We start from the raw sequence: 13,907 nt of genomic DNA, 5'->3' as shown, positions 1-13,907 counted from the left end.
TATGTAGGACGTGCTTGGTGCAGACGTGGGTATGTAGGACGTGCTCGGTGCAGGCGTGGGTATGTAGGATGTGCTCGGTGCAGGCGTGGGTATGTAGGACGTGCTCGGTACAGGCGTGGGTATGTAGGACGTGCTCGGTGCAGGCGTGGGTATGTAGGACGTGCTCGGTGCAGGCGTGGGTATGTAGGACGTGCTCGGTGCAGGCGTGGGTATGTAGGACGTGCTCGGTGCAGGCGTGGGTATGTAGGGTAGGACGCGCTCGGTGCAGGCGTGGGTATATAGGACGTGCTCGGTGCAGGCGTGGGTATGTAGGACGTGCTCGGTGCAGGCGTGGGTATATAGGACGTGCTTGGTGCAGGCGTGGGTATGTAGGATGTGCTTGGTGCAGGCGTGGGTATGTAGGACGTGCTCGGTGCAGGCGTGGGTATGTAGGGTAGGACGCGCTCGGTGCAGGTGTGGGTATATAGGACGTGCTTGGTGCAGGCGTGGGTATGTAGGATGTGCTTGGTGCAGGCGTGGGTATGTAGGACGTGCTCGGTGCAGGCGTGGGTATGTAGGGTAGGACGCGCTCGGTGCAGGCGTGGGTATGTAGGACGTGCTTGGTGCAGGCGTGGGTATGTAGGACGTGCTTGGTGCAGGTGTGGGTATGTAGGACGTGCTTGGTGCAGGCGTGGGTATGTAGGGTAGGACGCGCTCGGTGCAGGCGTGGGTATGTAGGACGTGCTCGGTGCAGGCGTGGGTATGTAGAGTAGGACGTGCTTGGTGCAGGCGTGGGTATGTAGGACGTGCTTGGTGCAGGCGTGGGTATGTAGGACGTGCTCGGTGCAGGCGTGGGTATGTAGGGTAGGACGTGCTCGGTGCAGGCGTGGGTATGTAGGACGTGCTTGGTGCAGGCGTGGGTATGTAGAACGCGCTCGGTGCAGGCGTGGGTATGTAGGACGTGCTCGGTGCAGGCGTGGGTATGTAGAGTAGGACGTGCTCGGTGCAGGCGTGGGTATGTAGGACGTGCTCGGTGCAGGCGTGGGTATGTAGGACGTGCTTGGTGCAGGCGTGGGTATGTAGGACGTGCTTGGTGCAGGCGTGGGTATGTAGGACGTGCTTGGTGCAGGCGTGGGTATGTAGGACGTGCTCGGTGCAGGCGTGGGTATGTAGGGTAGGACGCGCTCGGTGCAGGCGTGGGTATATAGGACGTGCTCGGTGCAGGCGTGGGTATGTAGGAAGTGCTCGGTGCAGGCGTGGGTATATAGGACGTGCTTGGTGCAGGCGTGGGTATGTAGGATGTGCTTGGTGCAGGCGTGGGTATGTAGGACGTGCTCGGTGCAGGCGTGGGTATGTAGGGTAGGACGCGCTCGGTGCAGGCGTGGGTATGTAGGACGTGCTTGGTGCAGGCGTGGGTATGTAGGACGTGCTTGGTGCAGGTGTGGGTATGTAGGACGTGCTCGGTGCAGGCGTGGGTATGTAGAGTAGGACGTGCTTGGTGCAGGCGTGGGTATGTAGGACGTGCTCGGTGCAGGCGTGGGTATGTAGAGTAGGACGTGCTTGGTGCAGGCGTGGGTATGTAGGACGTGCTTGGTGCAGGCGTGGGTATGTAGGACGTGCTCGGTGCAGGCGTGGGTATGTAGGGTAGGACGCGCTCGGTGCAGGCGTGGGTATGTAGGACGTGCTTGGTGCAGGCGCGGGTATGTAGGATGTGCTTGGTGCAGGCGTGGGTATGTAGGACGTGCTCGGTGCAGGCGTGGGTATGTAGGACGTGCTTGGTGCAGGCGTGGGTATGTAGGACGTGATTGGTGCAGGCGTGGGTATGTAGGACGCGCTCGGTGCAGGCGTGGGTATGTAGGACGTGCTTGGTGCAGGCGTGGGTATGTAGGACGTGCTCGGTGCAGGCGTGGGTATGTAGGACGTGCTTGGTGCAGGCGTGGATATGTAGGATGTGCTTGGTGCAGGCGTGGGTATGTAGGACGTGCTCGGTGCAGGCGTGGGTATGTAGGGTAGGACGCGCTCGGTGCAGGCGTGGGTATGTAGGACGTGCTTGGTGCAGGCGTGGGTATGTAGGACGTGCTTGGTGCAGGCGTGGGTATGTAGGGTAGGACGTGCTCGGTGCAGGCGTGGGTATGTAGGACGTGCTCGGTGCAGGCGTGGGTATGTAGGGTAGGACGTGCTTGGTGCAGGCGTGGGTATGTAGGACGTGCTTGGTGCAGGCGTGGGTATGTAGGACGTGCTCGGTGCAGGCGTGGGTATGTAGGGTAGGACGCGCTCGGTGCAGGCGTGGGTATGTAGGACGTGCTCGGTGCAGGCGTGGGTATGTAGGACGTGCTCGGTGCAGGCGTGGGTATGTAGGGTAGGACGTGCTTGGTGCAGGCGTGGGTATGTAGGACGTGCTTGGTGCAGGCGTGGGTATGTAGGACGTGCTCGGTGCAGGCGTGGGTATGTAGGGTAGGACGCGCTCGGTGCAGGCGTGGGTATGTAGGACGTGCTTGGTGCAGGCGTGGGTATGTAGGACGTGCTCGGTGCAGGCGTGGGTATGTAGGACGTGCTCGGTGCAGGCGTGGGTATGTAGGACGTGCTCGGTGCAGGCGTGGGTATGTAGGACGTGCTCGGTGCAGGCGTGGGTATGTAGGACGTGCTCGGTGCAGGCGTGGGTATGTAGGGTAGGACGCGCTCGGTGCAGGCGTGGGTATATAGGACGTGCTCGGTGCAGGCGTGGGTATGTAGGACGTGCTCGGTGCAGGCGTGGGTATATAGGACGTGCTTGGTGCAGGCGTGGGTATGTAGGATGTGCTTGGTGCAGGCGTGGGTATGTAGGACGTGCTCGGTGCAGGCGTGGGTATGTAGGCTAGGACGCGCTCGGTGCAGGTGTGGGTATATAGGACGTGCTTGGTGCAGGCGTGGGTATGTAGGATGTGCTTGGTGCAGGCGTGGGTATGTAGGACGTGCTCGGTGCAGGCGTGGGTATGTAGGGTAGGACGCGCTCGGTGCAGGCGTGGGTATGTAGGACGTGCTTGGTGCAGGCGTGGGTATGTAGGACGTGCTTGGTGCAGGTGTGGGTATGTAGGACGTGCTTGGTGCAGGCGTGGGTATGTAGGGTAGGACGCGCTCGGTGCAGGCGTGGGTATGTAGGACGTGCTCGGTGCAGGCGTGGGTATGTAGAGTAGGACGTGCTTGGTGCAGGCGTGGGTATGTAGGACGTGCTTGGTGCAGGCGTGGGTATGTAGGACGTGCTCGGTGCAGGCGTGGGTATGTAGGGTAGGACGTGCTCGGTGCAGGCGTGGGTATGTAGGACGTGCTTGGTGCAGGCGTGGGTATGTAGGACGCGCTCGGTGCAGGCGTGGGTATGTAGGACGTGCTCGGTGCAGGCGTGGGTATGTAGAGTAGGACGTGCTCGGTGCAGGCGTGGGTATGTAGGACGTGCTCGGTGCAGGCGTGGGTATGTAGGACGTGCTTGGTGCAGGCGTGGGTATGTAGGACGTGCTTGGTGCAGGCGTGGGTATGTAGGACGTGCTTGTTGCAGGCGTGGGTATGTAGGACGTGCTCGGTGCAGGCGTGGGTATGTAGGGTAGGACGCGCTCGGTGCAGGCGTGGGTATGTAGGACGTGCTCGGTGCAGGCGTGGGTATATAGGACGTGCTTGGTGCAGGCGTGGGTATGTAGGATGTGCTTGGTGCAGGCGTGGGTATGTAGGACGTGCTCGGTGCAGGCGTGGGTATGTAGGACGTGCTCGGTGCAGGCGTGGGTATGTAGGGTAGGACGCGCTCGGTGCAGGCGTGGGTATGTAGGACGTGCTTGGTGCAGGCGTGGGTATGTAGGACGTGCTTGGTGCAGGTGTGGGTATGTAGGACGTGCTTGGTGCAGGCGTGGGTATGTAGAGTAGGACGTGCTTGGTGCAGGCGTGGGTATGTAGGACGTGCTCGGTGCAGGCGTGGGTATGTAGAGTAGGACGTGCTTGGTGCAGGCGTGGGTATGTAGGACGTGCTTGGTGCAGGCGTGGGTATGTAGGACGTGCTCGGTGCAGGCGTGGGTATGTAGGGTAGGACGCGCTCGGTGCAGGCGTGGGTATGTAGGACGTGCTTGGTGCAGGCGCGGGTATGTAGGATGTGCTTGGTGCAGGCGTGGGTATGTAGGACGTGCTCGGTGCAGGCGTGGGTATGTAGGACGTGGTTGGTGCAGGCGTGGGTATGTAGGACGTGATTGGTGCAGGCGTGGGTATGTAGGACGCGCTCGGTGCAGGCGTGGGTATGTAGGACGTGCTTGGTGCAGGCGTGGGTATGTAGGACGTGCTCGGTGCAGGCGTGGGTATGTAGGACGTGCTTGGTGCAGGCGTGGGTATGTAGGATGTGCTTGGTGCAGGCGTGGGTATGTAGGACGTGCTCGGTGCAGGCGTGGGTATGTAGGGTAGGACGCGCTCGGTGCAGGCGTGGGTATGTAGGACGTGCTTGGTGCAGGCGTGGGTATGTAGGACGTGCTTGGTGCAGGCGTGGGTATGTAGGGTAGGACGTGCTCGGTGCAGGCGTGGGTATGTAGGACGTGCTCGGTGCAGGCGTGGGTATGTAGGGTAGGACGTGCTTGGTGCAGGCGTGGGTATGTAGGACGTGCTTGGTGCAGGCGTGGGTATGTAGGACGTGCTCGGTGCAGGCGTGGGTATGTAGGGTAGGACGCGCTCGGTGCAGGCGTGGGTATGTAGGACGTGCTCGGTGCAGGCGTGGGTATGTAGGACGTGCTCGGTGCAGGCGTGGGTATGTAGGGTAGGACGTGCTTGGTGCAGGCGTGGGTATGTAGGACGTGCTTGGTGCAGGCGTGGGTATGTAGGACGTGCTCGGTGCAGGCGTGGGTATGTAGGACGTGCTCGGTGCAGGCGTGGGTATGTAGGACGTGCTTGGTGCAGGCGTGGGTATGTAGGACGTGCTTGGTGCAGGCGTGGGTATGTAGGACGTGCTTGGTGCAGGCGTGGGTATGTAGGACGTGCTCGGTGCAGGCGTGGGTATGTAGGGTAGGACGCGCTCGGTGCAGGCGTGGGTATATAGGACGTGCTCGGTGCAGGCGTGGGTATGTAGGACGTGCTCGGTGCAGGCGTGGGTATATAGGACGTGCTTGGTGCAGGCGTGGGTATGTAGGATGTGCTTGGTGCAGGCGTGGGTATGTAGGACGTGCTCGGTGCAGGCGTGGGTATGTAGGGTAGGACGCGCTCGGTGCAGGCGTGGGTATGTAGGACGTGCTTGGTGCAGGCGTGGGTATGTAGGACGTGCTTGGTGCAGGTGTGGGTATGTAGGACGTGCTTGGTGCAGGCGTGGGTATGTAGAGTAGGACGTGCTTGGTGCAGGCGTGGGTATGTAGGACGTGCTCGGTGCAGGCGTGGGTATGTAGAGTAGGACGTGCTTGGTGCAGGCGTGGGTATGTAGGACGTGCTTGGTGCAGGCGTGGGTATGTAGGACGTGCTCGGTGCAGGCGTGGGTATGTAGGGTAGGACGCGCTCGGTGCAGGCGTGGATATGTAGGACGTGCTTGGTGCAGGCGCGGGTATGTAGGATGTGCTTGGTGCAGGCGTGGGTATGTAGGACGTGCTCGGTGCAGGCGTGGGTATGTAGGACGTGCTTGGTGCAGGCGTGGGTATGTAGGACGTGATTGGTGCAGGCGTGGGTATGTAGGACGTGCTCGGTGCAGGCGTGGGTATGTAGGACGTGCTTGGTGCAGGCGTGGGTATGTAGGACGTGCTCGGTGCAGGCGTGGGTATGTAGGACGTGCTTGGTGCAGGCGTGGGTATGTAGGATGTGCTTGGTGCAGGCGTGGGTATGTAGGACGTGCTCGGTGCAGGCGTGGGTATGTAGGGTAGGACGCGCTCGGTGCAGGCGTGGGTATGTAGGACGTGCTTGGTGCAGGCGTGGGTATGTAGGACGTGCTTGGTGCAGGCGTGGGTATGTAGGGTAGGACGTGCTCGGTGCAGGCGTGGGTATGTAGGACGTGCTCGGTGCAGGCGTGGGTATGTAGGGTAGGACGTGCTTGGTGCAGGCGTGGGTATGTAGGACGTGCTTGGTGCAGGCGTGGGTATGTAGGACGTGCTCGGTGCAGGCGTGGGTATGTAGGGTAGGACGCGCTCGGTGCAGGCGTGGGTATGTAGGACGTGCTCGGTGCAGGCGTGGGTATGTAGGACGTGCTCGGTGCAGGCGTGGGTATGTAGGGTAGGACGTGCTTGGTGCAGGCGTGGGTATGTAGGACGTGCTTGGTGCAGGCGTGGGTATGTAGGACGTGCTCGGTGCAGGCGTGGGTATGTAGGGTAGGACGCGCTCGGTGCAGGCGTGGGTATGTAGGACGTGCTTGGTGCAGGCGTGGGTATGTAGGATGTGCTTGGTGCAGGCGTGGGTATGTAGGACGTGCTCGGTGCAGGCGTGGGTATGTAGGACGTGCTCGGTGCAGGCGTGGGTATGTAGGACGTGCTTGGTGCAGGCGTGGGTATGTAGGACGTGCTTGGTGCAGGCGTGGGTATGTAGGACGTGCTTGGTGCAGGCGTGGGTATGCAGGACGTGCTTGGTGCAGGCGTGGGTATGTAGGGTAGGACGCGCTCGGTGCAGGCGTGGGTATGTAGGACGTGCTCGGTGCAGGCGTGGGTATGTAGGACGTGCTTGGTGCAGGCGTGGGTATGTAGGGTAGGACGCGCTCGGTGCAGGCGTGGGTATGTAGGACGTGCTTGGTGCAGGCGTGGGTATTTAGGACGTGCTAGGTGCAGGCGTGCAGGCGTGCAGGCGTGGGTATGTAGGACGTGCTCGGTGCAGGCGTGGGTATGTAGGACGTGCTCGGTGCAGGCGTGGGTATGTAGGACGTGCTCGGTGCAGGCGTGGGTATGTAGGACGTGCTCGGTGCAGGCGTGGGTATGTAGGATGTGCTCGGTGCAGGCGTGGGTATGTAGGACGTGCTCGGTGCAGGCGTGGGTATGTAGGACGTGCTCGGTGCAGGCGTGGGTATGTAGGACGTGCTGTGCTCGGTGCAGGCGTGGGTATGTAGGACGTGCTCGGTGCAGGCGTGGGTATGTAGGATGTGCTCGGTGCAGGCGTGGGTATGTAGGACGTGCTTGGTGCAGGCGTGGGTATGTAGGACGTGCTCGGTCCAGGCGTGGGTATGTAGGACGTGCTTGTTTTAATCATGTTTAGGGCCAGTCAATATGAAAGAATTTGATCAATTGTAGATTTGACACACAGTGAGAAGAGGAGCCAACACTTGTCACTCTAGTAAGAGTACTGTTACTTCAATGAAAATATTACTCAAGTAGGAGTTAAAGTATAGTGTCTCCACTCCAAAGTTGCTTTTTTTTTTTTAAAAAAACCCACCTCTAAAATAGTGCTCAGAAAACTCCTGACTTCACTTACCCCCTATCCCTTCCCTATACTATACCCTGAATGATGGATGTAAGCTTCTAAAATGTAACGTGGTTGAGTGAAATGTGGGGCTTGTCAGCTCTGCAGTTTTGAATAGGAAGTCAGTGGACCTGGTTCTATTCTATTTTGGATCAATATTACGGTTTATGATCTGCTTCAGTTCAGTACTACGTAAAAAAGCAGAATATGTCTCCTTTAATCAGAGCATTTTGAATCAGAAAAGGCACAACAAATTACCACTATAGCAAAATAGCAAAGAGTCATTAAAGATACATTATTTACATATTTCCCCCCTTTATTGTTAGTGGATAGTGTAGTGCAAAAACACTGCTCCACAGGTTTGCTCCGCTAATCATTTAACACTTAACATCTAAGCCCTGTATTTGCATGTCATGTTTCTCAAGAAGCAAAAACGAACCGAACAAAACAGCCTACATTCTTATAAATAAAAATAAAATACCCTTTGAATTTCTAAACTGGCCGTGACTGACTGTATAGAAAACCTTCTTGTCGTCTTGAATTGTAGGCCTACTTCAGCTCAGTGTTTGTCAGTGTGTTATAGTTCCCATGTTTTCAGCCTCGGGGCAGTATAATAGAAGTGTTTTATACTCGGAAAGCCAAATATTCTCTTGCTGTACTTGAAATGTTTGAGAGCCACGTTACTGTATGTTCTAGTCAGTAACAAAGTATTATAAAGTATTTTAGTACTTTTTTAAATCCTATGGTTGAGGAGTGAGAGCAGGTGTCTACAGGCTGCCGGCCGGATTGTGATTTTGAGTTTTCTATATTCGGCCTCTTCCATATTGTTTTAGCAAACAGGCAATTATTCAGGCAAACTGCATGTTGGTATTAGTTTAGGTACTGCAAACATAAAGACCTCGTTTATCACATCTCATAAGATTTTATTAGTTCTCTGCTCCAAAATGTACAATCGTTTTAACTTGACAATTGACAAATCAGAAAACAACTTGACAAATGTTTTCATTTTTCATTGCTTCATCATCTGATTAAACATCATGGCTAAGGACCCAGTCAAAGCGAGAAACTCTTGAAAATCAAGTGTGCCACTCCCATCGCTGTCCAGCGTTGCAAATACTTTCTCGATGTCCTCCTTCTTCTACAGAAAACAAACAAACAAACAAATCTCAGATACAAGCACTTGCAGAGGGGGGGGCAACTGCCCTAGACCGCTACCCCAGCACCACACATTTAGATTATCAACCCTCACATAGGTTTTTGCACAGGCCCTACTTACCGTCTCGGGCCCCATCTGATCGCGGAGCAGTTTCACCGCCTCGTTTTTGCTGATTGTGTCGCCACCTTTGGCGGCCATACAGAAGCCCTTATTGATCAGCAGGGCAGCCATGAGGATTTCTCCGCATTCTGGTTCCTTTGACATGATTGATCGCTGCCACAAGATTACAAATAAAAGCATAAATCATAAAACGCATGTGAAAATAGTTATCAAAACAGAACGTGTACATTTGTATTATTTTTTGCTGCATAAGGGACTCACCTCGTCTTCACAGGTCGTTGCACAAGTGTTGCTGGCAGAAGAATCTGTGAAGAGGGAACAGACTCGGGCCTTTTTATATGGACCGTCACGCCCAGGTTTTGTGCCTCGGGTCGAATTGAAAATGTTACTGCTGGCATTCCTATCCTACTTCTCATCAGCTTTGTGGACAGAACAAAAGCCACAAAAATAGGTAACGCAAGGTGCAGCTACTTGCTCTACTGGTTTTTACATAACACACTGGATAGATGGATGGATAGATAGATACTTTATTGCAAGTATTTTCAGGGCATTACACTCAGCAAAGTGTACAGATTTAATTGAATTTAATGCAAGAATAAAAGACAATTAGAAATACACTAAATACTTGAAAACAAAATAGGGAGTTCATTCCCACAGAGAAAATAAATAAACAATATTTCAGCGGTCAGAATGCTTGAGAGCAGCATTTTTTAGTTTGTCAAATTTAGAGTTCAGTAATGTCAGTGGAAAGAAGCTGTTACAAAACTACTACTCTAGAGTCCACTTGAGTCTACTCTGTCACTGTCAACTGTAAAAAACATTGGATTGGTCAGGAGCGATCGGAGGTATTAATAAAAATAAAAATATCTCAATGTATCACATTTTATTTTTGCAATGCATCAGAACTGCAACAAAACGTGCCTGTAATAAGATAAGATAAGCTTTATTTGTCCCACAATGGGGAAATGCCAGTGATGCTGCAACACAGATTAGGCACAGAAGTAAAATGATAAAATAATGTCTTGGTTGGTTAAAGTAGACAAAAAGTGAATGAGCTGTAAAATACAACTGTAAAGTAACAAAACAATCAACACTGTTTTGTTGCTATGAAAAATGCCTGCAGGTATAAGGTGTGTCGTGTAATCCCCACACGGCACACCTTAAACCCGTTAATATTCGGTTAGACTTTATATAACCGTATATATATAACTCAAATCTCTTCGTAGAATTATTCATGTGCACCTCCGAATCAGAATCAGAAAAGGTTTATTGTCAATGAGCAGAATTTACAAACATAGGAACTTGCTTTGGTGATTCGGTGCAACTTAAAACAATGAACAAGCACCTATCTTAATATACACTTCGATATATATTTGACCTTTTTAAATCTCAGCTCTCACATGCATTTTCATTTCTATATTCAGCACTTTGGAGAGGGGATGTTTTCTCTCTGATCTGCTTCATGATGTCACCCAGTTTGTACGTGACGCTGCCACAACAATCTACAAGTTGTAAAAGCACATTCTAATACATGAAAACGTTAAGAAAAACATGAGCCGTAAATATTTAGTGGTTCTCATGCGTCTGCAGCTTCTGTATTTGAAGTGTTGCTTTGTAGAATCTTTGAAGAGGAAATGTATCACGCCCAGTTATGTTGCCATGTCGTTACATGTTCGGGATCATTTGATTATCCAAGAGTATTCAGAAGTATTCAGAAAAGCATGAGTGGCAGCAGTTATGTCACGGTAACTTTGATGCACATGACAGGTTTTCATAAGTTTGTTTTTTTTAATCAAGAAGTCCTCAGTAAATGTTCTGTCCATAAAAGCCTGAGGTTCAGAGAGTTCAGACTGCGATGGGATGAATTGTGCTATTTTTCTGTTTATTTATGTGCATGAAATCAATACTGAAAGCCATTTTTTTATTTTGCTAGTGAAAAGACAAAAATAAAATGGGAAGTAGAGATTGAATATTTTTTTTTTTTTTTTTTTGTGTTGTCATGATAGAAAAATGTCAAACTAATTTTCGATTCTTCACACAAAATAATAGTAGTTTCTTTTAAACCTGCATGATATGGGAAACATATGCAATATTTGTTTAACTACGTTCTGTATTGCAATAGTTTAATGTAATTTTTCACACAATAATTTATAAACAAAACAAAACCTTAACACTGACTGAATCCAGACCAAAACACGGCTAAATTACATAACATTTTGCCCTGTTTTTAGTATCGATACTTGCTGAAATGAGTACCGTATATTCCGGACTATAAATTGCACTGGAGTATAAGTCGCACCAGTCAAAAAATGCATAAAAGAGAAGAAAAAAACATAATAAGTTGCACTGGAGTATGAAATGCGGTTGCAAGTGTGAAAATAACAAATAATATCACATATAAGTCGCTCCGGAGTATAAGTATATAAGTAAAATATAAGTATAAGTCGCACCCCGGCAAAAACTATGAAAAAAAGTGCGACTTATAGTCTGGAAAATACGGTATCTAGTTTGATACTTGTTTTAATATGGATCAGCATCAGCATGTAAAAGTGCGTGAATGAGACAGAAGACACCGCAGCGGTCACAACGTGTTTGATATTTGAGGAAATAATAACTTCTGTAACAATGAAAGCTGGCAAAAGGCGGCCCTCCTCAAACCGGTCGGGCAACACTGTATTTATTTATTTATTCATGGTTCAACTCGCACTTTTCCCGAATACGACCTGACATAACAAACAAAACTAAACCTGACGTCCCTTCAGTCTTCATCTCCAGGCTCGCCTTTGCCCTTGCCCCGCTTCCCCCCCTTGCCAGTTTTCTTCTGGAAGTGGCACTTGGCCAGCACACAGACGCATCTGCAGAACTCCCTGAAGTTGATCTCTCCGTCGTGGTTCTTGTCGATCATCTCCATGGCCTCCTCCACTGCCTCCGCGCTGATGGTTTGCTGGGGAACAAACAGAAGCACGGTGAGAATGATCAGTCGTCGAGCGCGTAAAAACTGACACGGTTCCTCAAGTGGTGACCTTCTGCTGATTGTATTTCATGAAACTCACTCGACCCAAATCTATTCAATCTTTGTACTGCATAATGAACTTGCTTGTTGCCATGGAGATGTTCTCGCTTTGCCTATATGTTCCACAACATTACGGCATTGGGCTTAGAGGAGGCTGGGGTTGGTTGTCACACTCGCCATATCTCGGCTTGTGAAGGGTGAATTTGTCAGTAAAATGATAAATACATTACAACTGGAACAAGCATCTAAAAATCAAACCTGAAATGAATCACACATGTCACGTTTTCCAATTAACTTAACTTACTTTATTCAACTTTCTTTCTTGCGTTGAAATAATTATTTTGTTTTGTTTTTTATTCCAGATGAACCTAAAAAGATGTGACAACCAACCCCCGGGTCTCCCCTTTGTTCTCCATGGAGACAAGCACCGGGCCAAGTAACAGGTCAGATCTGCGGAGAGGCAATGTCGCTCAGTGCACACAGTGTTTTATTGTCCATGCTCTGGAGCTATTTAAAACAACTGTGATGAAATAAATGCTGGATTAAAAAAGCCAAATGGACTTTGGTAAATAAATAAAATAAATAAAATAAATAAAATAAATAAAATAAATAAAATAAATAAAATAAATAAAATAAATAAAATAAATAAAATAAAATAAAATAAAATAAATAAAATAAATAAAATAAATAAAATAAATAAAATAAATAAAATAAATAAAATAAATAAAATAAATAAACACATACATAAATAGACTATGGTTATAAAGTTGGACGTAGCAACAATGACGAGCAGTAGCATAAGTAGTTTTAATTGGAGTATTAGGTTATAGGCTGTGCTTGAATTTGGAGGAAAGTGAAATAAGTGCTGTTTAGGAAGAGGTTAGAAGCCTGTACCCAAGTCAGAGTAACGCTATTTCAGAATAATATTACTCAAGTAAATGTATAAAGTCGTAGTCCGAGAAACTACTCAAGTAAGAGTAAAAAAAGTATTACGAGTAGCTGTAGGATTAACAGTCTTTTTGTAACATCTTCTTTCCAAATATTCATGATTTCAGGCAAAAGGACGTTTCCTGCTTTGAAGGATTTGGCGTGGCAATCATTGTAAAAGTAACAGCACTATTTAAATCCAAACATTGTATCTTTTGAATGGGGAAAGATCCTCACAAATCAATCATTTGCCCGAGACACAAAAGTGAGGAAGCGGCGCACGAAACACAAACGTTCAAAATCATTTAATATTGTCAACATAAAGCTTTTGTCACTGTGGGAAGAGGAACCGACACTTACACTCAGGCAAGAGACTGTTACTACTAGAATAACTGTCAAATAACTCTCCAGGGCTCCACACGGAACTGTCCTCGCTTCCCACAATCATTTACAAAGCACACAATTACCTTCAACTCTTCATTCTGTATCTCTTTGTCCAGGAATGTCTTGAGCTCTTCTTTGTTCAGCTGCTTCTTCTTTCCCTCGTCGTCGGCGTACTCCAGGAAGATATCCACCATGGACGTGATGACCTGCTCCAGGCGAGACATGCTGCAAGCAAACAAACAAACAAACAAACAAACAAACAATCAAGCAGGCTGCGTGTGTCGTTCCTCTTCCTGCGTGTCGGGTCATGTTGGAATAACCTACCTTGCTCTTGTGCAAATTCAGCAGGCCGTGATGGGAAACCAGTCTGGAGCTGTTCTTTCTCAGGGGTGGACTGTTAGACGCTGGGGAAGTCTCCTCTTAAAGGCTTGACAAAACTCTGATTCATGCCGGGGAAATGTGTGACAAACCCCCTCCCTCAGAGTAATCTAACCAGTCTCATGAATAGTAAAACTGGAAAATGAATTATTTACTGCAGCTTAAAGTGTTAAAGTCAAGTAAAAGAACTAGTTTTGAGTGTGCGGAGGGAATGCACGCTGCAGCCGCGGTGCGTAAACACATGGAAAACTACAGTCACAGGGGCGTGTCGCTGCTGTGGTGGGACCTAGACCGGCGGAAACTGTACCAGACGGGTCCAAGTAATGAAGTTTGAGTGCTTTGTCACTTCACTCGTGTAAAAAAGTGCACAAAGTGCTCAATTACTCAACAGTTATTATAAGATTATTTGTATTCCCCACAAACCAGTTCTGCTGTGGAAATCCCTTTTTTTTCCTTTTTTTTCAATAATATACTGTATCAGGATGAGGAACAGGCTCTAAATATAGAGTATATTTTATTGCTATTGTCATAATCATACTTTTTTTTTACCCCAATAGCATAAAATCGACCTATTTTTGCTCCATCTACAAA

The 13,907-nt window shown here is 50.0% G+C and overlaps 3 protein-coding genes across 3 annotated transcripts in view; 1 reads left to right on the top strand and 2 right to left on the bottom strand.

Annotated features, from left to right (window-relative positions):
- Window positions 1–13,907, top strand: part of rps27.2 (ribosomal protein S27, isoform 2) — a 319,694-nt gene that overhangs the window by 204,849 nt on the left and 100,938 nt on the right. The window lies entirely within an intron of this gene.
- Window positions 8,241–8,964, bottom strand: LOC140374460 (protein S100-A6-like). Its single transcript, XM_072461360.1, has 3 exons — window positions 8,876–8,964; window positions 8,615–8,767; window positions 8,241–8,476 (listed from the first exon to the last, which is right to left on the bottom strand). Exons 2-3 carry the CDS (start codon window positions 8,756–8,758, stop codon window positions 8,348–8,350), a joined length of 273 nt encoding a protein of 90 aa, XP_072317461.1. The 5' UTR covers window positions 8,759–8,767; window positions 8,876–8,964; the 3' UTR covers window positions 8,241–8,347.
- Window positions 10,550–13,554, bottom strand: s100w (S100 calcium binding protein W). Its single transcript, XM_072461359.1, has 3 exons — window positions 13,263–13,554; window positions 13,022–13,163; window positions 10,550–11,558 (listed from the first exon to the last, which is right to left on the bottom strand). Exons 2-3 carry the CDS (start codon window positions 13,160–13,162, stop codon window positions 11,373–11,375), a joined length of 327 nt encoding a protein of 108 aa, XP_072317460.1. The 5' UTR covers window position 13,163; window positions 13,263–13,554; the 3' UTR covers window positions 10,550–11,372.

Source organism: Eucyclogobius newberryi, unplaced genomic scaffold (genome assembly GCF_026437365.1).
Source record: "Eucyclogobius newberryi isolate DKJ021-1_F unplaced genomic scaffold, fEucNew1.0.hap1 SCAF_3, whole genome shotgun sequence".
Lineage (NCBI taxonomy): Eukaryota > Metazoa > Chordata > Actinopteri > Gobiiformes > Gobiidae > Eucyclogobius > Eucyclogobius newberryi.
The sequence above is the reverse complement of the archived record's forward strand: the minus strand, read 5'-3'. Positions and strand labels throughout refer to the sequence as shown.

Coding starts and splice junctions, on each gene's coding strand:
- LOC140374460 (XM_072461360.1), bottom strand. CDS start 8,758: ATGTCAAAGGAACCAGAATGCGGAGAAATCCTCATGGCTGCCCTGCTG. Junction 8,477..8,614: donor ATCAGATGGGGCCCGAGACG/GTAAGTAGGGCC, acceptor TGTTTTCTGTAG/AAGAAGGAGGACATCGAGAA.
- s100w (XM_072461359.1), bottom strand. CDS start 13,162: ATGTCTCGCCTGGAGCAGGTCATCACGTCCATGGTGGATATCTTCCTG. Junction 11,559..13,021: donor TACAGAATGAAGAGTTGAAG/GTAATTGTGTGC, acceptor TTTGTTCCCCAG/CAAACCATCAGCGCGGAGGC.